Source organism: Girardinichthys multiradiatus, chromosome 23, assembly GCF_021462225.1.
Source record: "Girardinichthys multiradiatus isolate DD_20200921_A chromosome 23, DD_fGirMul_XY1, whole genome shotgun sequence".
In the NCBI taxonomy this organism is placed as follows: Eukaryota; Metazoa; Chordata; class Actinopteri; order Cyprinodontiformes; family Goodeidae; genus Girardinichthys; species Girardinichthys multiradiatus.
Window position 1 is genome coordinate 14,729,631 of NC_061815.1, and position 23,748 is coordinate 14,753,378.

Below are 23,748 nucleotides of genomic sequence, written 5' to 3' on the forward strand. Positions count from 1 at the left end.
TCTAACAAGTGTGCCCCTCCGTCTCAGACAGGCCTCTTCATTGTCTGCTTTTAAACCTCTTCTTAAAACCTATCTATTCTACTTGGCTTTAACAATTTATAAAGAGTTTATTTTATTTTAGCCCATTTCATTTTAATTGATGTTTTTGATTCTAGATATTTTATAGTTTTATGTGAATTTATGCCTTATGGTTTCTTTGTTTTTTTTTTTTTTTTTTTTACTCACTTGTTTTGATTATATTTTTTCTTGTGTGACCGGTGTCCTATTTTCATCTCGGTACAGCACTTTGGTCCATTGTGGTGTTTTAAAATGCTCTACAAAGTTGGACTGGATTGGAGTGAAATGTGGTTATATGGTACATATGTTAATGTATTAATAAAGATAGGTCAATTAGAGGTCAATTTATAGGAGTCAACTTGTCCACAGTCAGTGGCAATTAGGTGCAATAAAGACTCCTCGAATAATAATGTACAACTAAATTAAATTACATGTAATTATGAGCATTTTTCTGACTATTATAAACTCAAACGCTATGGTTAAAGTATATCACTATGAAAGAGAAGGAGGAAAGGATGAAATAGCAGCACATAGGTACAAAATTGAGGTATGAAGTGGCAAGAGTGCAAATTAACCCCGAGTCTCTACACACACAAACACACACACACACACACACACACACACACACACACACACACACACACACAAAGCCCTTTAATGAAGGAATATCTATTACACCAGAAACAGGCTAGATGAAGAATGGTGAGGTTTCTGTGGGTGACTGCATTGTCCCGTTTGTTATGCCTATCCCGAAAGCTGCCATTGATTTCTCCACTGAAAAAAAACCGCAAGAAAAACAGCCACATAATTATTTTATTTGCTTATTCTACAGGAGAACCTAGAGGGATTAAATGCGCTTTACCCATTTTTCAGAGAAGCTTCACTTCTTGTTTTTCATCAGAAACTTTCAGGGTCATCATAATGCAAAAGAGATGCATTTCCGCTGTTAGGCAGCAGCGGGAGGGCCCTGAAAAATTAACGGTGACACCTTGGCGACTGGTGTAACTGAATGACACATAAAGCATTAATATGTAACAAACACAAACTCTGGTTATAGTCTGACACTGATACTGGGGGAGAGAGCAATGCTTTGCCAAGCTAAGGTTAGTCTCCCGGGTCACACAAGTCACTAAGATGTATGCAAAGGCATGCCAACACATGAAAACCTCATTCACATGCAAGCACACACACTTTCATTAAAAAAAATAACAGGAAAGGGACGTTGTGATTTACTAACACAAATGCTCTATTATCTACAATTCACTCTTTTCAGCTTAATGCCTGCTAAGACAATTTAAGGACAGAGACGTGCAAAGCAAACACATAAAAGAATGCCTTAGCACGCAAAAAGCCACAAAAAAGTGCAAACCTGGTATCAAAGGGCACATCTCCTGGGAGAGTGTGTGTGGCTGTCTTGCCGAGGAGGAAGCGTATGCGGCGGTAGAAGCTCTGTGTGTGCGTGCTCGTGGGTGCAGTGGGGGGCAGCGGACTCTGCTGCAAAAGGGCGAGTGGATCGGCTGAGCCGTGGCACAGGGAGTCAGATCCACAGCTCAGCTGCTCGCAGCAGTCTGGGTCCACACAGTCCATTAGTCCGTCTGAGAAACAGAGGATAGTAATACTGTAAAACATTTCTTTTAACGAAGGCGATATAGAAACATCTTTATCATGCACAGTTAATATATGGTTTTTAAAGGCTTTAGCAGTGACTGGTAAATACTTTTGGTAATTAAACACAGCACCTTCCATAATTCTTGGCATCCCCGCTAAAGATGTGCAAAAAAAGTTCTTTTTAATACTTCGTTAACTTTTTTCAACCTCGTTTTTCACTTTTTTTTAAAAGTTTTTTTAGATCAATACTTGTTTGACTTATTAGAATGGCATGCTATTTAAATCGCCCTCATATCTATCCATTGGCTTTCAAAGAGTAAGACTTCATTGTCAATTTTTAAAGTGGTCTTCTGAGGGCTCATAAAGATTTTCTCTGGAAGATGGATGCTTCATAAAATGAAAAGCATATCAGACAACCATGGGAATCCTCTTCAACAGAATCTCTTCAGTAAGAAGCTTCTTCAGATCTGCCACAACACAGACCACTATAAGAGATTATTACTATCCACAGCTTTAACCATCAAACATAGAGTTAGAATTTTGACCATGTCCCGTTTTCCTCCAGGACCCATACAGTATTATCGAACTGAAATGAAATTGAGGACTAAAAGAAGACAATTCTGACCAAAAAGGCTATTTTCAGCAGGTAAGCATTATTTGAAAATATATGTATAAAATAAATAGGTATCAATCCAGCAAAAACCTGATGCAGAACCTGAGAGGTCAACTTCAATGTTTTCCTATTTTCTGAAAATTTTGGAGACTGGAAGCCTTTTTATGCTTGAATGATTCATAGGTCAGAGTTAAGTGGCTTGCTAAGTGAAATAAACCTTCCTGTTAAAGTGGTTAGGCACTGTACGAGTGTCACGGCTTGTGCAGCGGAAGACCCCGGAATGCAGACGGACAGGCAGCATGACGGTAGGTGAAATGATTTAATGAACAAAAAACTTACTTCAGAGGGTGATGGCAAAAACAGACATGGGCAGGCTGGCAAGACAGGCTTTGCATGAGCAAAAGAACAAGACAAGAACAGAGTGAGTGAATGATCCAAAAACTTAACTTGACAAAACATGAACTAGAAGACAAAAACTAAAGCATGATCAGGAAAATAATAAACAGAAACATGATTCAAAACCAATCAAGAATAATAATAAGAACACAAAGTCACCCACAAATCATGACAGAGAGGGCAGAAAAATGCATAAAAGAAAATCCCAAGAATAAAAACATCTATAAAAGTGCTTGAAAAAGCACAGATATCCAAAGATTACAAGGCCTTTTAGAGGGCCAATATGATGATATGGGGGCTGACTAAAATGTTTTGGAAATTATCTGTAACAAAGACTCAGATTCCCTAATGGAGTTAATGGAATCCATAGTAATGAACTACCTGTGCATCTTCATTACTACAATGAAATTCATTATAGGTCATCAGCTGGCAATTACACCATATAATGCAATAAATATGCTTCGTTATCCATAAAAGTCTAGCGTAAACAATGGGGCCACAAACACAAACCAAGGCGACAGTTAATGGGAGCCAGGCTGGCATTCATGTTTCCTATTTTGAGCGCAGTTCTAAAAAGGCAGGAAACAGCGCTGACATTTAAATGCATCTGACCACAGAGCAGAGAGCTAAAGGGCAACAATATTCTATTATAACCTCGTCCTGGAAAGGTAGCATACTACAATGGGTAATTTCCATAAGAGATGCTGTTTGAACTTGAAAGCAGACTATTAACTGAATTTGAAATATCGTTGTAATTTAAAGGAATATATGAGACTGTAGTTTAATAACAAGATGTGGTTTTGATGCACAGCCAGAGTAAGATATGTGGAGCATGTAGATTATCTCCCTGCCAATAAGTAAGAATAGACACTTTATCCCCCCCAGAACATATTTTCTTCTTTTGCTATACAGACAACAAGAATGAAACTTGGTTCTCAGAGTTCCTCTTTATTGTTTGATTACCAAAGATAGCATCTTCCCATCTCTGTTTATCTTGAGAGACCAAAAAAAAGACAACTTTGAGAGGGAACTATGATATTCAACAGTATATTTGCCAATTAAGGGAGAATGCTGAATTGAGTGGTAGGAAAAATAGTGTTTAAAAGGCTGCTTGCAGTAAGAGGCAGACAAAAAGTTGTATGGTAATTCTTTTAAGGTTTTGTCAGGTAGTCATTTTTTAACATAATCAGAACTAAACTGAATAGCTTCATATATCCAAGACAGAGATTTGAGGAGGTTTATTAATGCTCATGCAGCAATTTTATGTAATTTAATAACCACCATAATATTGCCTTATTTAAAATATTTGCGAATATAGCGTTTATAGCTGCAGTGGCATATAAAATACAGGCAAAAGTCCAGTTCCACACCTTTTGAGTTTACAGCTCTGTTTGGAAATGTTGCATAAATATGCAATGCAAGTTGAAACAGCTTTGTATTCTTGCAAATGCAAATGACATATTCTATGCCTGTATCTGTCAGCCTGCCATCACAATATAATATGGGAATAAGAATATCTTAAATCCGGAGAGTATGTATTCTAAAATTACATCAAGAGAATCTGCATCTGCTTACAGCCATGAATGCACTGAACATTTTCAAATATGAATGCAAATACATTATGATGCATTCCTGGTATTTTATATTGCATTTTGTTTTATATCAAAATCAGTTTTTGCACACACTGATATGAATTTAAAGTGCTTTGTTTTTTCTTCCATGTGCGTACTACCTAAACATCTGTTTTAAGTTGTTGTCACTCTTTTCCCTATCTGGCTATGTATCTTTGCATATAACAAAACACTTTACATCGGTGAGGATAGTAAACACATTTCATGGAACATCAAGTCCTGTCACGCTTTTGGAGAGTGTATTATTTTTGATGTACTGCCACTGTGAATATTGCATGCTTATTGGTATCAGTGTTGTGGAATTCACAGTGTTCTGCGTTGCCAACATGGAGTATGCCACTTTTCCCATATTGTTACCATCTTCTTTTTTCATGTATATATTTGGTGACCATCTAGCAAACTGAAAATTTTATTTCAATGAATGTCTTTTTCACTGTGTCATTAAATAAGCCAAATGTAGACAAATTAATTAAAACGTTGATGATGCTATCAATTTCACCTTCATTTTCAAGCATGCAGCATGCTTATGTGGGTGAAACATCAGAACAAATTTAAATCAAATCAAGTAATGTTTTTATTTGGTGTTTTCTGCAATATCTGAATTTAATTTGCATCAGTACTGTAGCAGTGGGGCACATGTGAAAAATACAAGGTACGTGAAAGCCATGGCGCTGATGTGGCACGATTTTTGACATGCCAAAAAATCTTTGGTAGTGTGGCTGAACTAGTGATCAAATTAGGTATGCTACAGTTTCAATGTCATCATGTCTTCCTACACCAGAAAATAGAGACACAACTGTGTGACAAAGGTATTACCTTCTCATAAAAAAAAACACAATTATAAAGTGCCTTTCAAAATGTCTATACTCCTTAAAGATTCTCAATTGGAGGTTTTAGATCTGGACCTTGACTGGGTCATTCAAACACATGAATAAAACCATTCCATTAAGGCACTGGTTGTATGTTTAAAGTGGTTAAAATGGTTCTCCTGCTGGAAGCTGTATCTGGGCCCAGAATTCAGTTGTGCAGTCTTCAACAAGTTTTTCTTTGTCACGGACCACAATGGTTCCACCATCATCTTTCCCTACAGGGATGGAGCACACTGTTAGTTTTCCTTAAAACGTAGTGTTTTGCAAGTAGGCTGAAATGTTTTAATTTTTCAATCTGACCAAAGCACCTACATCCACATGATTGCTGTGGCTCCTATACGGCTTGTGGCAAACTGCAGAGAGGTTTTCTTATAGCTTCCTTTCCCTTCTTCTATGATGGCAATATTTGTGAAGTGCACAAATAAAAATTCCAACAGATTTTCCTCCCTGAGCCATTGATCTTTAAAACTCCTTGAGGGTTATTATGGGTGTGCTGGCAACTTTTTTTGATTACTGCTGGATTTTATTTTGGGGTATCTAAGTAAAGGTGGCTGAATGTAATTACAGGCCGCACTGCTTTAGAATTTCCTTTGTAAACAGTTTTGAAACAGTGTTGAAAACCATGTATAATTTGGTTTTTCCTTTTCAAGTAAGCACTGTGTTTTAGCTGAATTTGAATCATGTTTATCAGCATAGCAGTCCTGCTGTTTTGTATTACACTTGTGTACAACGGAGTGAGTTTTAGAAGAAGGAGGGAGAAGAGTTTTAGTATTCAAAGCAGCACAGCCGGAAGTATCCTTTCTTATCATCTCAACAAGGATCGAGCCACGTTTTAGTCAGTGACTGATTTCATTCAGTGTTATTTACATTTCTACATCATTCGGATAAAAAGCGTGGCAGGTTTCCACATATTAGGGCCTCAGGATTGGTGCCAGTATGAGCTAAAGTGTTATGGTAATTATATTAAAAATATTAAAGAAAATGTAAAAGAGTGTAATTTGTTATGACACTAAATGGAAATAAAAAACAAAAAACGACTTGACATGAATGTGAAACTGAAGCAGCCGTTTGAAACTATGTTGTCATTATTCCTCTCATTCTTGTTCATCTTTAATTATCATCAGGTTACATTTTTTAGTGCACCCTTTTTCTCCACTTTCATAACTGCATTTAATAAACTGTTTATGAACAGAGCAAGCAACAGGGCTTATAAATGCTGCTCTTATTTTAATATGTAAAATTGTCCATGATATTCATTTCAGCTGGGTGCTATTCACATTTATTGGCACCCCTGGTAAAGATGTGTAAAAAGCCCTAAAATAAATTAATCTTTTGGTTTCGCAGTAGCATAATCTGACACTGAATATTTTTGAAAATTTCAACTCTTAATTTGAATACAATTATACAGTAGGGGAAATTGCTATATGAACATATTTAAAAAATTACATAGCTTAGCATACAGAGAGATTGTTTTCTAACAATTGTTCTTTGCACAATGTCTCTAGATCCTCCACAGTGCAGGTTATCTCTTATGCCCTCTTCCTTTTGGTTCATCTCTCAAGTTTTCTGCAGGACTTAGCCATGGGGGCTGAGATGGTCATGGATAAAGGTTGATATTTTTAGTCTGGTGAATGATTTTTGTGTTGATTTAGCCATGTATTTTGTATCATTATCCTGCTGAAAGACAAAATGAGGACCCTGTTTTCTAGTTGTGACCACTCACAACAAGCCCACAGCATTACAAATCCTGCACGGCACTTCACATTGGGGCTTTGTCAGACGCCAAACCCTACAGGAAGGTTTGTCTGGATGGTCAATCTTAGCTACATTTGATGAGAGCACGTTTTCACTTCCAGATAGTATTCTCCGCATTTTTACGTATGTGATGGTAGGACAGAAAGCAGGACAGCTATCAAGCAATGAGCTTTTCAGAAATCTTTTTTACACCTTTTACCATTTTTATCACTATCTATAGAAGCAAATAAATATGGGTCATCTTCCAGCCTAATGTACAGTGGCTAAAAGAAAGAGGGCACTGTGTAACTTCATAGTTGTACCCCAGAGAAAAAAAGGAATTGATTACTAATCACAAGTCCATGGAAATTTACAAACTTGAAAAAAAATCATTAAATAAAAAAAAAAAAACTTCAGTTACATCTATTTTAAAATCAATTTTAGAGAAACCAAAAACTGTGCTCTCTATAATTTCTTAACGAGGGATTTTCTTTACCCAATGAGTAAATGTACTCAAATTAAAGGGTCAATTTTTCAATACTCTTTTGGGTGAAATTATGTTACTGTAATAAAAGGTGAATTTATTTGTAGCCTTCTGGACATCTACAAATATGTCTGCTTCTGTAGTATGAGTAGCATTTTGAGATCTTTGTGGTGAACTGTCACTTTAAAAACGGATTAATGGTATTTAAATTAGGACTTAATACAACACCCAACCGGTTCACATGTGTTTTGTGGACCTGGAGAAGGCATTCGACTGTGTTCCTCGTGATGCCCTGTGGGGGGTGCTCCAGGAGTATGGAATCGGGGGGCCTTTATTAGGGGCCATCCGGTCCCTGTACGAGCGGAGCAGGAGTTTGGTCCGCATTGCCGGCACTAAGTCGGACCTGTTCCCAGTGCACGTTGGACTCCGGCAGGGCTGCCCTTTGTCGCCGGTCCTGTTCATAACTTTTATGGACAGGATTTCTAGACGCAGCCAAGGGCCGGAGGGGGTCTGGTTTGGGGACCAGTGGATTTCGTCTCTTCTTTTTGCGGATGACGTGGTCCTGCTGGCCCCCTCTAGCCAAGACCTACAGCATGCGCTGTGGCGGTTCGCAGCCGAGTGTGAAGCGGCTGGGATGAGGATCAGCTCCTCCAAGTCCGAGGCCATGGTACTCGACCGGAAAAGGGTGGCTTGTCCTCTTCAGGTTGGAGGGGAGTACCTGCCTCAAGTGGAGGAGTTTAAGTATCTCGGGGTTTTGTTCACGAGTGAGGGAAGAATGGAGCGGGAGATCGACAGACGGATCGGTGCAGCTGCCACAGTAATGGGGGCGCTGTGCCGGTCCATTGTGGTGAAGAGAGAGCTGAGCCGAAAAGCAAAGCTCTCAATTTACTGGTCGGTCTACGTTCCTACCCTCACCTATGGCCATGAACTTTGGGTCATGACCGAAAGAACGAGATCACGGATACAAGCGGCTGAAATGAGCTTCCTCCGTAGGGTGGCCGGGCACTCCCTTAGAGATAGGGTGAGGAGCTCGGCCATCCGGGAGGAGCTCGGAGTAGAGCCGCTGCTCCTCCACATTGAGAGGAGCCAGTTGAGGTGGCTCGGGCATCTATACCGGATGCCTCCTGGACGCCTTCCTCGGGAGGTGTTCCAGGCACATCCCACCGGGAGGAGGCCCAGGGGACGGCCCAGGACACGCTGGAGGGACTATGTCTCTCGGCTGGCCTGGGAACGCCTTGGGCTCCCCCTGGAGGAGCTGGAGGAGGTGTCTGGAGAGAGGGACGTCTGGGCGTCTCTGCTGAGTCTGCTGCCCCCGCGACCCGGTCCTGGATAAGCGGAAGACGACGAACGAACGAACAACACAATAAATGCTAATTTATTCATGTGAAAGATCTTAATTCCCGAAACACAACTAATCAAAAAAAGGGAACAAAATCTATTAGTACAAAAATAAAGCCAACTTAATGCTTTGGATCACTTCCTCTTTCCACCTATTTTACAGTCCAGGGCTCCATGGTTGAAATCCGGAATAAGGACCTGGGACTCATGTTTCGAGCAGCCATCAACGCTGACACTTTGAAGTGTTTGAGTCAGCTTTGGTAAACAATGTGCAGAAAAAAGCGGTTATTTTGCAGCTATCAGAAGCCCGCGCCAACAGAAGACTGTGTTTGAGGCTTCCTGCTGCTGCAGATTCAAACACCTCTATGCACAAATCTGGAACAAAAAGGAGGAAAAAAAAAGAGCGAGTTTTCCATCCAAACAAAGGCAACCCTACCTTGTTTGCAGTGATGGATTATAGCACACCCTTAACAACCGTCTGTGTATAATGGATATTTGATGAAGTTTCAAAGTGAATGGGGCAAAGTTGAAAGCGATGTGATATTGCGCTGTATGAAAACTGTTTGTGTATTGGAGACGAGCTGCCAATGGGATCAAAATGGCAAGGAAATGACTGTAATGAGCAGATCTATGTCTGAGATGTTATTTTCATGCTTTTTTTTGTTTTGAGAATTAAATAAACAACTACATTACATGACTCAGAGACTCTCGCCTTCTTTAGGTTGGAGGTATCTTACTAGACATTTAAAAACAATAAAAAATAACAAATCTTCTCTGCATGGATTTCTGTATTTAGACTTGAATAAGTGCCTTTTTATCCTGGCACGTGGCATGAACATCAGACATTTAGCTGTGATTTGAGGAAAAGCAGGCATACGCACACATAAATACATATTCAACACGCTGTAATAATGGGCAGTAGGACACACAGCGGGACTGGGATAACACTGAGAGATGAAGGGGAGGAACAATGAGGAGGACTTTTTAGCAGGAAGAATAAAGATGAGAATGATTGGAACGGAGTGGGCAATCTGCCGATGAGACGGGGATGGAACAGGTAAGAGCAGGAAAAAAGGAGATATAATATGATAGATGGTGTAAAATGTCACCTCCGTCATTGTCAGTTCCATCACTGCAGTCAGTTTCCATGACAACGCTGCATCCAGGCCCACTCCATCCAGCTTGGCAGATGCAGCGCCAGCCACTCTGCTCCAAGGTACATCGTCCGTGGCCACTGCATAACCCCGGGCAGCCATCTAAAAAGATAGGTCCCACACACACGTGTTCACACACACACATACATACTGTAGTTTTTGGCATTTGTGGGTATAATGTACGTGCCTCTCAGTGAATTACAATATCTTTGAGAAGGTAATTTATTTCAGGAATACTATTCAAAAAGTGAAACTACTATTTTTACCACATACAGAGTTATATAGAAAGTGTTTCAATTTGTGTGATTTAATTTATCACGGGAAAATAATCTATCCAAATCAACCAGGCCCTGTGTGAAATGAGTAACGTTTCTGTGACACATTTTCTGGTTCAGTTTCATTCATCACACTACAGCCTGGTTACTGCCCAATCTATAGACTAAAAAAAACAACTAACATAGAACAATTCTGACAACATAGAGTAAGCTAAAATATCTAAAAATGATGCCCTGATGTAAATAAATTAAAGAAGTCACGGGCAACAAACCTCTTGACATTTGTTAGTGTGCAAAGAGTTAAAAAGCCAAATTAAGAATCCACAATGGAGAAAACATGGAACAATTTTGAACCTTCCCAGGAGTTGCAAAAAATGACTAAATCCACCTATGAAGTAGGACACTAATCTGACACACACACATTCCCCTGTGAAAGTCTTCTCAAGTGGCCAAGTCAAAGCCCAGACCTTAATCAGTCTAAGATGCTGTAGAATGACCTTATTCAGGCAATTCATACTCAAAGACCCTCCACTTTAAAAAAACAAAAACAAAATTGAACTTTGTTAATAAAGAAAATAATTTAAACCAGTTCTGCAATGACGACTGGACCAAAGTTCCTCCACAAATGATATAAAAGACTCATTGCCAATTATTAAAAAAATGGCTGATAACAATTGTTGCAGCCAAGGGCGGCACAACTAGTTATTAGGTTTAGGGGACAATTAATATTTGATATAAATCCAGGTTGGTTTGGAAAGCTTTTGTTCCCTTAATAAATGATATCTGCATTTGAAAACCGCTTATTTGTATTTACTCAGGGTCTTTTTGTCTGATAATAATAATACCAGTAAAATATGATGAATAGCAAAAACAGAAAACAAAATTATAAGGAGACACTTTTTGACAGGCCTGGATTGACTCCAGCCACAGTCCACATCTTGTGAATCTCCCCCAAACTCTTGAATGAGGTTTGCTTCACAATCCTTGCAAAGCTTCAGCCATGTTTTTTGTGTGCCTTTTTCTAACACACTTTCTTCTTCTGCTAAACCTTCCATTCATTTGCTTGGATACAGTACCTAGTGAACAGAAAGCTCCTATAGGAATTACCTTTATTGGCTTACCTCCCTTGTGGAGGTAAGCCAATAAACTCCCAGTAGCTCTCAGAAGTCCTCATAATATTGTTGGCCGTAACACAGTCATCACTTAACATTTTGGCTTTAAGAATCTTTTTTTCTTTTGGGATTATGTAATTTTCTAATTTTCTAAAAACCTTTTTATGAGTTGTGAGCAATGATCATATAAATTGTCTGTACTGAATCTTGTTTTCACTTTTTGAATTAATTAACAGAAAATAATTACGTTTTTTGATGATATTCTAATTTATTGAGATATACCTTTGTGTTTACAGCAGAAAAGAAAATTCTAAATAAGACAAAATTACCTTTTACAACGACATCCAGATCATGAGTAACTGGTGAGGGGGACACATGAGAAATTATGTAAAAGAAAAAAAGAAAAAGAATTAGCCAAACAAGTCTGACACCTTTCTGAAGATCCATACTAAAACCCACAAATTGAAATGTCAAACGACACAAATAAAGCCTCTCCCGTGTGTGTGGTAACGCGACGCTCACCGATGTTACAGTGCTCCCCCTCCCAGCCGGGTTGGCAGATGCAGGTCCCGTCATGGCATTGGCCGTGTTCCTCGCAGCGAGGGTGGCACGCTCTCTGGTCACAAGCAGCGCCATTCCAACCCTCCTCACACTGGCATTTGCCCTCTGAGCAAATGCCGTGGCTGCCACATGGCACTGGGCACAGCTCTGTGGAACAGGTGGGCGGAGAAGGGCGTGAAAAAAAAAAAAGTGTGTTAGTGTTTGAGGATAAGAAGAATGAGGAGGGAGAGGAACAGATGGAGGAAACAAGCACTGTAAGGAAAAAGTTGTTAAAAAGACACAAGGGACACAGAGAAGACAAAGGTTTACTAATTTAGAACTGAAGGTACGGTTTTGGATTTAGGTGAGAGAAATAGGGGCGGAAAACAAGCAAAAGGAAGGCATAGCCTAGGAGAGTTTTAAAAATCTACTTTCTCACAACACACAATCTTCTCAACTCTAATAGCTCAGCTCCCTTAAGGAGTGAACAGACTCATAATAAAAGCCAAATGATTTGTATTTCCACCGCATATTTAAGCCACTGGGACTCCAATTCAGCTCTATTATTCCTTCCTGACATTTTGATCAGATTTAGAAGGGATACGTTAATACCCCTTCTTTTGCCACATTTCTCCATCTTTGTCTCCATCAGCTCTTTCTGTTCCATCTTCCCTTTCTTTTGCAACATCCCTTTAAACACCCCTCTCACCACCAACAACTTTTCTTTCTGTAGCTCTCGCTCTCTGCAGAGAAGCCTCATCCATCAGTAAAGAGAGCAAAGTGCTGGAGGCACACAAAGCCTACTTATCCAGCTGCAGTAAAAAAGTTATTTCAATTTAAATATACATAGCATGGAGAGGGAGCAAAAAAGTGGATTCAAGTTGGTAGAGTTTTTCAGCTCTCTATTAGAATTACATTAACTTAGCTACGCCTCAACAAGACCAGAACATAGAATCACTGGGGCCTTTTGATTAAAAGGCCAGCAGGTAGAGAAGAGCAGGCTCATATCTCAAATATTTAGCCATGGTACATCATTATCATGGGCTATATCACCATAGTAAGGAATGTAAGCACCCGGGAGCATCTATTCCTGCCAGTTGCCTGCAAAGCTTTGGTATGCATGGTATAACTGCTCCTCCCAAAGCAGTGAGTTGTAAGTCTGGTGGAAAAAGTGAAAAGCCAGGCTTGTAATGGCTATTTTCCTCTCTTTTAGCTCACACTGCAAGTACAAGGACACTTTGCACAGTGTGTTTTCTACCGAGCTAAATTCTACATTTTAAACACACCGATACATGTGCTTGAGTAGCTTTGCTACAATTGGTTACCTCACCGCAATCATCATGCGCTTGCCGTGTAATTAACCAAGCAGGGCTTTTTGAGAGCAAAGGAAGGTAGTGATAGTTACAGGGAAGCTTTTTACAGCTATATATACATCTCTTTAGAGTCCTTTGCATTTATACCGCTTGCAATTTTTTGACATGTTTGTCACTTTGCAACCACAAACCTGAATGTATTTTATTGGAAGTGTATATGATAGACCAACTCAAACCGGTGAAAAAATTGTTCAATAAACAATTAGTTGCCCACTGTATTAAAGCATCCCAATAGCTCGATACTGCCACCACCATGTTTCATGATATGTTCAGTGTCAGTTTTTCTCCACACAAAACATTTTACATGTAGAACATAAAATTAAAATGTTGCTCTCATCTGACCAGAACTCCTTCATCCTCATGTTTACTGTGTCTCCCACATGGCTTATAAGGAACTTCTTTAGGGTTCCTTTACCAATTGACCTTAACATAAAGGCTAGATTTTGGGAGTGTACGACTAAAAGTTGTTGTGTCAACATATTCTCCCACCTGCACTCTGGATCTCTGTAGCTCCTCCAGATTTACAATGAACCTCCCGGTGGCTTCTCCAAATACTGCCCTCTTACCCTGAATGTCAGGTTAAGGGAGAATGTCATGTCTTGGCAGGTTTGCAGCTCTGCTATACTTGCTTCATTTTCCTGATATTGTAATAGAACCTAACCATGCTTTAAACCTTTCCAGAACTTTCTGCCAGACCTGTCTGCTTTCTTTCATGATCACATAAAATCCCAATAAAACACATTGAGGTTTGTGGTTGTAAAATAACTTTTGCAGGGCAGTGTGTGGAGATAAATGGGAATGCAATACAGAATACCAGGCTTTTAAATGTCCACCGAAGTGTCCCTCAGAGCTGCAGTATCTGTCAGAATTTGCAGCAATTAGGTCAATGTTTTTCCCCCCTCATTTAGCTGAAGGAGAATGTGTATCCTAATGGTGGTGTGTACATGCTGTAAGTATGTGTGCATGAGCCTATGGTGTGTGTTACTGTCAATGCAAAGCGAAATGAGTCCTGGTGTACAAGTGTGCTTCAGAACGTTGCAGGCAAAGAGTCATGTGTGGAAATCTCATTTATAAATGGTATGAAGGGTGAGTGCAACACACGCCTTGGGATGAGCACAAATGCAAACATTTTACAAAGAAGTGCAAGTCCATAAATTGCACTTTTGTCTAACACATCCACAGGAAATATTATCTGCAAGAACTCATGTTCTGCAATAATACTTGCAAACCTGTGAAGAATATTTGTAAATTTCCTTTTTTTATCCACAAACATATGCAGACTAATCCCTTTGTTTTACCGGTGTAGCAGTCCGGTCCTGTCCAGTTGGGCTGGCAGGCGCAGGTGTCTGACTCTGGGAGATAGGTACCATGTCCTGAACACTGCTCCTGACAGGCTGGCAGTGGGTCATTGCAGCTCACTCCGGCCCATCCCGCTGAGCACACACACTCCCCGCGCACGCACACGCCGTGCCCGCTGCACTGAGGGTCTACACAGTCCACTGCAGACAGAGGGAGGGTGAGAAGGGAAAAAAAGCCAGAGTGAGTCAGAGGTGAAGAGGGGGAGTGACAGGGTGGGTGAGTGGGTGGTGGTGGTGTGAGCTGTCTCATTATAATCATCAGTTCACAGAGTATGAAAGCAGTGTTCTTTGCATCCCATCCAGGAGTTAACCACCCTAGCTACAATCCCTTTATCTGTTCCACAACATTACACTTCATAGGACACTTAGAGCTGAGGCTATGATAAGGGCTGAAATGGCTTGCTTGGTGTGTGTGCAAGGGTGGCCTGTGCTACACTGTGTTAGTGTGTGTAATTACAGCCCTGAGCACAGAGCCAAAGCTCAGCAGAGTTCAGCTTAGCTCTACCCAGCTCAGTCGCTGAAGGTCACACACCTGAGTCAGTGGGCAGGACACAGTCTTGAAGGCAGCAGCAAAAAAGGTGGTAGGACAGATGGACCATCAGCTTCGAGTTCAAGATCTTTATTCTGGTTTTTTTTTTTTATAATTTACTGAGGTGCTTTATAACAGGTGGAGGTTATCTTTAATCTCATCTAGATACATAAAACATTGCCTTGAAAACTGTTCCCTGTATAGGTTCATATTTTGTCACAAACGCATACTAAACTGTATTTTATTGGGATTTATTGTGATAGACCAACACAAAGTAATGCATAACTCTTAAGTGGAGAAAAGATTATAAATAGTTTTAAACATTTTTACCAAAGAAAATCTAAAAATTACTGTCACTGATTTTCAATTAGATTTCTGTCAGACTTTTAATGGTAACTTATGGTAACTAACTTTATGTTACAGATCATTGTTCTGCTGGAAATGGAACCTTAGCCAAAGTCTTAAGTCTTTTGGAGCCTCAGCCTTTCCAGCCCCTGTTTGTGGAAAAACACCACCAGTATGATGCCGCTGCCAGGTTTCACCGTGGGAAGGGTGCATTCAGGCTGATGTGCAGTTTTAGTTTAACATCACACACGGCACATTGCAACAATTCAATTTGTGTCTGATCTGCCCAGAGCCTCACTCAAAAAAAAAAAAAAAAGAAACAACTGAAAATACGTCTTATATTCTAGGTCCTTCAAAGTAGCCACCTTTTGCTTTGATTACTGCTCCGCACACTCTTGGTATTCTGTTGATGAGCTTCAAGAGGTAGTCACCTGAAATGGTTTTCCAACAGTCTTGAAGGAGTTCCCAGAGATGCTTAGCCCTTTTTGACCCATTTGCCTTCACTCTGCGGTCTAGCTCACCACAAATCATCTTGATTGGGTTCAGGTCCGGTGACTGTGGAGGCCAGGTCATCTGGCGCAGCACCCCATCACTCTCCTTCTTGGTCAAATAGCCCTTACACAGGCTGGAGGTGTGTTTGGGGTCATTGTCCTGTTGAAAAATAATTGATGGTCCAACCAAATGCAAACCAGTTGGAATAACATGCCGCTGCAAGATGCTGTGGTAGCCATGCTGGTTCAGTATGCCTTCAGTTTTGAATAAATCCCCAACAGTGTCACCAGAAAAGCACCCCAACACCATCACACCTCCTCCTCCATGCTTCACGGTGGGAACCAGGGAACCAGGCATGTAGAGTCCATCCGTTCACCTCTTCTGCGCCGCACAAAGACACGGTGGTTGGAACCAAAGATCTCAAACTTGGACTCATCAGACAAAAGCACAGATTTCCACTGGTCTAATGTCCATTCCTTGTGTTCTTTAGCCCAAACAAGTCTCTTCTGCTTGTTGCCTGTCCTCAGCATTGGTTTCCTAGCAGCTATTTTACCATGAAGGCCTGATTCAAACAGTCTCCTCTTAACAGTTGTTCTAGAGATGTGTCTGCTGCCAGAACTCTGTGTGGCATTGACCTGTTCTCTAATCTGAGCTGCTGTTAACCTGCGATTTCTGAGGCTGGTGACTCGGATGAACTTATTGTCCGCAGCAGAGGTGACTCTTGGTCTTCCTTTCCTGGGACGGTCCTCATGTGAGCCAGTTTCTTTGTAGCGCTTGATGGTTTTTGCGACTGCACTTAGGGACACCTTCAAAGTTTTCCCAATTGTTCGGACCGACTGACCTTAATTTCTTGAAGTAATGATGGCCACTCGTTTTTCTTCACTTAGCTGCTTTTTTCTTGCCATAATACAAATTCTAACAGTCAATTCAGTAGGACTATCAGCTGTGTACTGTATCCACCTCCAGCACAACACAACTGATGGTCCCAACCCCACATATAAGGCTTGAAATCCCACTTATTAAACCTGACAGGGCACACTTGTGAAGTGAAAACCATTTCAGGTGACTACCTCTTGAAGCTCATCAACAGAATGCCAAGAGTTTGCGGAGCTGTAATCAAAGCAAAAGGTGGCTACTTGAAGAACCTAGAAGATAAGACATATTTTCAGTTGTTTCACACTTTTTGGTTCAGTATATAATTCCACGTGTTATTTCATAGTTTTGATACCTTCAGAAGCTACAATATTCATAGTCATGAAAATAAAGACAACTCTTTGAATGAGAAGGTGTGTCCAAACTTTTGGTGTGTACTCGTCGTCTTCCGCTTATCCGGAACCGGGTTGCGGGGGCAGCAGACTCAGCAGAGATGCCCAGACGTCCCTCTCCCCAGACACCTCCTCCTGCTCCTCCAGATGGAGGCCAAGGCGTTCCCAGGCCAGCCGAGAGACATAAGCCCTCCAGCGTGTCCTGGGCCGTCCCATGGGCCTCCTCCTGGTGGGACGTGCCTGGAACACCTCCCGAGGGATGTATCCAGGAGGCATCCGGTATAGATGCCCAAGCCACCTCAACTGGCTCCTCTCGATGTGGAGGAGCAGCAGCTCTATTCCGAGCACCTCCCGGATGGCCGAGCTCCTCACCCTATCTCTAAGGGAGTGCCCGGCCACCCTACGAAGGAAGCTCGTTTCAGCTGCTTGTATCCGGGATCTCGTTCTTTCGGTCATGACCCAAAGTTCATGGCCATAGGTGAGGGTAGGAACGTAGACCGACCAGTAAATTGAGAGCTTTGCTTTTCGGCTCAGCTCTCTCTTCACCACAACGGGCCGGCACAGTGCCCCCATTACTGCAGCAGCCGCACCGATCCGTCTGTCGATCTCCCGCTCCATTTTTCCCCCATTTGTGAACAAGACCCCAAGATACTTAACTCCTCCACTTGAGGCAGGAACTCCCCTCCAATCTGAGGAGGACAAGCCACCCTTTTCCAGTCGAGTACCATGGCCTCGGACTTGGAGGAGCTGATCTTCATCCCAGCCGCTTCACACTCGGCTGTGAACCGCCCCAGCGCATGGTGTAGGTCTTGGCAAGAGGGGGCCATCAGGACCACGTCATCTGCAAAAAGAAGAGACGAAATCCACTGGTCCCCAAACCAGACCCCCTCCGGCCCGTGGCTGCGTCTAGAAATCCTGTCCATAAAAGTTATGAACAGGACCGGTGACAAAGGGCAGCCCTGCCGGAGTCCAACATGCACCGGGAACAGGTCCGATTTAGTGCCGGCAATGCGAACGAAACTCCTGCTCCGCTCGTACAGGGACCGAATGGCCCCTAATAAAGTTCCCCCGATTCCATACTCCTGGAGCACCCCCCATAGGGCATCACGAGGGACACAGTCAAATGCCTTCTCCAGGTCCACAAAACACATGTGAACCGGTTGGGCAAACTCCCATGAAACCTCGAGCACCCTGTAGAGGGTATAGAGCTGGTCCAGTGTTCCACGGCCGGGACAAAAACCACACTGCTCCTCCCGAAGCCGAGGTTCGACTATCGGCTGGACTCTCTTCTCCAATACCCTGGGCCTTAACAGGGAGGCTGAGGAGTGTGATCCCCCTGTAGTTGGAACACACCCTCCGGTCCCCCTTCTTATGAAGGGGGACCACCACCCCAGTCTGCCAGTCCTGTGGCACTGTCCCCGTCCGCCACGCAATGTTGAAGAGGTGTGTCAACCATGACAGCCCTACAACATCCAGAGACTTGAGGTACTCAGGGCGGATCTCATCCACCCCCGAAGCCTTGCCACCACGGAGCTTTTTAACCACCTCGGTGACAGCCTGGGTGTGAAAGAGTCCAGCCCCAAGTCCCCAGCCTCTGTTTCCATCACGGAATGCGTGATGGCAGGATTGAGGAGATCCTCGAAGTGCTCCTTCCACCGCCCGATAATGTCCTCAGTTGAGGTCAGCAGCCTCCCACCCCTACTGTAAACAGTGTTGGCGAAGCACTGCTTCCCCCTCCTGAGGCGCCGGATGGTTTGCCAGAATTGCTTCGAGGCCAACCGGTAGTCCTTCTTCATGGCCTCAACGAACTCCTCCCAGGCCCGAGTTTTTGCCTCTGCCACAGCCCGGGCCGCTGCGCGCTTGGCCTCACGGTACCCATCAGCCGCCTCAGGAGTCCCACAAGCCAACCACAGCCAATAGAACTCCTTCTTCAGCTTGACAGCATCCCTTACTGCCGGTGTCCACCACCGGGTTCTGGGATTGCCGCCGTGACAGGCACCGCAGACCTTACGGCCGCAGCTACGGGCAGCAGCATCGACAATAGATGCGGAGAACATGGTCCACTCGGACTCTATGTCTCCAACATCACCCGGGATCTGGTCAAAGCTGACCCGGAGGTGGGAGTTGAATACATCCCTGGCCGAGGGCTCCGCCAGGCGTTCCCAGCAGACCCTCACTATGCGCTTGGGCCTGCCAAGTCTGTCCGGCTTTCTCCTCCTCCAGCGGATCCAACTCACCACCAGGTGGTGATCAGTAGACAGCTCAGCCCCTCTCTTCACCCGAGTGTCCAAAACATGCGGCTGAAGGTCTGATGATACGACAACAAAGTCGATCATCGACCTCCTGCCTAGGGTGTCCTGGTGCCAAGTGCACTGATGGACACCCTTATGTTTGAACATGGTGTTCATTATGGACCATCCGTGACTAGCACAGAAGTCCAATAGCCACTCGGATTCAGATCGGGGAGGCCATTTCCCGATCACGCCTCTCCAGGTGTCACTGTCGTTCCCCACGTAGGCGTTGAAGTCCCCCAGCAGAATAATGGAGTCCCCGGGAGGCGCACTATCCAGCAACCCCGACAGGGACACCAAGAAGGCCGGGTAATCCGCACTACCGCTCGGCCCGTAGGCCGAGATGACAGTCAGAGACCTATCCCCAACCCGAAGGCGCAGGGATACGACCCTCTCATCCACTGAGCTGGGGGGCAACAAGCACACCCACACCAACCCGCCGCCTCTCCCCGTGGGCCACTCCAGAGTAGAAGAGAGTCCAATCCCTCTCAAGGAGATGGGTTCCAGAGCCCACGCTGTGCGTGGAGGCGAGCCCGACTATTTCTAGTCGATATCTCTCGACCTCCCGCACAAGCTCAGGCTCCTTCCCCCCCAGTGAGGTGACATTCCACGTCCGTAGATCCAGCCTAAGCATCCGGGGATCGGGCCGCTGAGGTCTCCACCTTCATCCGCCACCCAATCCTCTTTGCACCGGTCCCTCACGGTTCCCCCTGCAGATGGTGGGCCCACTGGGGATGGCCTCGCGTCTCTCGTTCGGGCTTGGCCCAGCCAGGTCCCGCGAGGAGTGACCCGGCCACCAGGCGCTCTCCAGCGAGTCCCGACCCCAGGCCTGGCTCCAGGGTGGGACCCCGGCTCCGCCGTACTGGGCGACGTCACGTGCCTCAATCATTTTTGTCCTCATGAGGGATTCTTTAACTGCTCTTTGTCTGACCCATCACCTAGAGCCTGTTTGCCATGGGAGACCCTACCAGGGGCATTTAGGCCCCAGACAACATAGCCTCTAGGATCATTTGAGCACTCAAACCCCTCCACCACGTTAAGGTGGCAGTTCAAGGAGGGGTATATATATATATATATATATATATATATATATATTTTATTTTTTTTTTTATTTTATTTTTTTTTTGGGAGGGATTATGGGCAGATCATGGCAACCTCAATTTTTAGTTTTGGTCTGCCACATACAATCCAATAGAATGCAGTGGTTAAGTTTGTGGTTTTAACTTAACCAAATGTGAAAAGTCCAAGGGGTATGAATAGTTTTGCACTACAGGTTTTGTCGCGACTAACAAATAACAATTGATGCTCCATTTCTATTGTTACAACTATACTGTTTGCACTAGGAAAATGGAAGTTTTGACCTATGGGTCCAAATAGAACATATATTTCTAGTGGAAATGGTTAACAAACCATTACTCAACCAGTCATTTTAAAGGCTTTAAAATGCATCTCTGTACCTTTAAGATATCTATGGCTACATAGAGAAAAAATAATATATGCTCAATTTGGCGCGTAAAAAGAAAGAATTCTTATAACAACTGTGATTCTAACTTTCAAAGAATTATAATTGATTCACTGCTTCTAAAAATGGTTTCAACATGTTTCGCGCAGTTAGCAAAGTAGGCTTTCTCTTCACATCTCCCAGCTTCTGTGTTACATCGAGCTGTGATGCTGTCAAGGCAATAGCCTGTGAGTCACTTGCTGATAAATTATATAATATAATAATTTATTCTAAAAGTTTTGTGTTTTTGATGTGGAGCAACAATAAATCCTGATGGAAACAGAGTGAGATGTGTTTGACATGAAACATTTGGGCATGCCTGGGATTCTACAGGCTTTCAGTTAAAAAGAAGCTGGATAATAGTTATTTAATAAGCGATGCTTGAATGACATTAAAAGTACTGTGGCACAGAAAGATAACTAATTGGAAGAAGTTATGAAGCTTTGTGTATAATGCCAGTCTGAAATAGTGTTGTTGAGTTCAGTGAGATTTTAGCACTCTATTGTCTTTGATGGTATAAATGTAGCCTCTCTTTTTTTAAAGTGGACTTACAACCTTAACATACTACTTTGTTAAAGCACATTTAATTAAGGTTCACCATTCAGTCTTCCTGAGTTCCCACCTCCAATCAAGTATAGTAGATTATAGTAAGGTTCAACTGTCCTATATGGATATTACTGACAGCTGCACATTTGGATCCTTTGTTTGTGGAGCAACTACAAAGGATCAAAATCATCTCATTGTATAAAGGTATCAGTCAGGAGAAAAGCTAAAAGAACGTGCACCGCCTTATGCGATGCAGACCATGTTGCAATAAAGACATCAGTAACCGAAATAAATAAAAGACAACAACTAATTAGAAAAAAAAAATAAAAGACAAGACAGAAACTGGTCAGACAGGCTGAAAAAGACTGACAGCATCGCTGAAGGAGCTGCAAGAATTTCAGGCCAGTCCTGAATGTGTTCTTCATTCAACATTAACCTCCTGCAATTTGTTTGCACAGCTGCACCGCATCCAGGCTCATCCAGGGAGCATTCATAAGCTGCTAGAGGAGGCATCAGATTGTTAACTCGCCTGAGTGGTAATGGGACCAACTGATCTTGCCTTGTAGCACTTGTTATAGCGACCTTGTTACTTACCTGAATTTCTCTGCTCTTCATCTCAGTGTGATCAGACCCTGAAGACCCGGATCTAGACATATCCCGTCAGATGCCTTTTACCCTCGTCCAGAGGGAGGTAAAGCATTTGACTGTGTTTTTTTCCACAGAGAACCTCCTCCAGCCTCCAGGAACCTTCCACCACGAGGAAGAAGCTCACCGCTCCTCATAACCCCCTGCCTTTCATCTCCCTGCCTGTCCGCCCTGCAACATTGCACACCACCACCTGGAATGGAGAACAAAGGAGAGCCACCCTCTCAATACAACCACCCCTTCTGTCAACCTCAGTCTCTGTGGCGATACTCACCTCCTCTGGACAAACCACACCTTCACCAAAAGGCAAGCAACCATTGCAATCAATTTTATTATCTCTTCCGCTCCTGTCATCCCTACTCACCAACTTCCCTTCCTCAGTACCCCGACCTGGAGAAACCAGATTTCTGGATCACATCTCTGAGTTTACCCGTGTTTCAATAAACCTGTTAATCCTTCATCATACCTCCGTAATTGTTGCTCGTTCTAGAGTCTCCTGTTCAGTTATCATGACAGAACAATCTGACCCATCAGACTCTCCAGCACAATTACGGATGGCCCTGACCCAATAGGGCATTCTTCTCAGTCAGCATGGCCATCTCCTTCAGTCCCTCAATCAACAGCAGTCATCCACAGTACAAACCTTGACCAAGATCTCCTGTCAACTCCACACTCTCAGTTCCAGACTCATTCCTGCCAGTACAATTCTTTCAAGTGCCCAGCCTCCAGGCTTTACTCCTTCAGTTTCTGCCCCACTTGTCGGGAGTAATTTCTCCTCCGCCAGAGCCATTTTCTGGGGAATTAGAAAAATGTCATGGCTTTCTCCTGCAGTGTGTTCATGTTTATCAGCATTCCCCTAACTCCTTCCTGGATGATGCCAGTCGCATCTCTTGTGTTATTTCACTCCTCAGAGGACAAGCCTTAAGGTGGGCTGAAACCATTGAAGATAAAACCACAATTAGATGTAGTGATGAGGAAATTGCAAAGACATTGTGGAACCTGCAGCAGAACACCAGATCAGTAGCGAAGTTAGCCATAGATTTTCATATTTTGGCTGCCGAGTACGGTTGGAATCCACTGGCACTTAAAGGGGCATTCCGCAATGCATTTAGTGAGAGATTAAAGGACAAAATGGCAAGTCGTGATGAACCTGAAACCCTCTACAAACTTGTTAAACTAGCCATCTGAATAGATAACCATCTAAGAGAGAGGTTAAAGGAGAAAAAGCTTGTCCATGGTGCAATTATTTTTAGTAAGCTCCACCTTAGAAACGCCTACCATGTTCTCTGGATCCAAGAGGGAGACGAATGGAAGACAGCTTTTAAGGCCCCTATGGGGCACTATGAATATGTTATTGTATGTGGATGATATACTCATTTACTCTATGGACTCCCAGACGCACAAGCATCAGGTCATGATGGTTCTCCGACACCTCCTGGAGAACTGACTCTATATCAAGGCTGAAAAATGGGAATTTTATGTCAAGTAAACAACTTTTTTTGTTGTTGAGGGTGGAAAGGTAAAGGCAGAGCCAAGCAAGGTCAAAGCGGTCCTGGACTGGCCCACACCGACTGGAAGGATGCAGCTTCAAT

At 43.1% G+C, this 23,748-nt stretch overlaps 1 protein-coding gene across 1 annotated transcript in view; it reads right to left on the reverse strand.

Annotated features, from left to right (window-relative positions):
- Window positions 1–23,748, reverse strand: part of tenm1 (teneurin transmembrane protein 1) — a 311,171-nt gene that overhangs the window by 122,689 nt on the left and 164,734 nt on the right. Inside the window, exons 10-14 of the mRNA XM_047354352.1 lie at window positions 14,483–14,683; window positions 11,794–11,979; window positions 11,601–11,630; window positions 9,840–9,986; window positions 1,427–1,652 (exon numbers count right to left, since the gene is read on the reverse strand). Of these exons, the coding sequence (XP_047210308.1) occupies window positions 1,427–1,652; window positions 9,840–9,986; window positions 11,601–11,630; window positions 11,794–11,979; window positions 14,483–14,683 (790 nt within the window). The remainder of the gene's footprint in view (window positions 1–1,426; window positions 1,653–9,839; window positions 9,987–11,600; window positions 11,631–11,793; window positions 11,980–14,482; window positions 14,684–23,748) is intronic.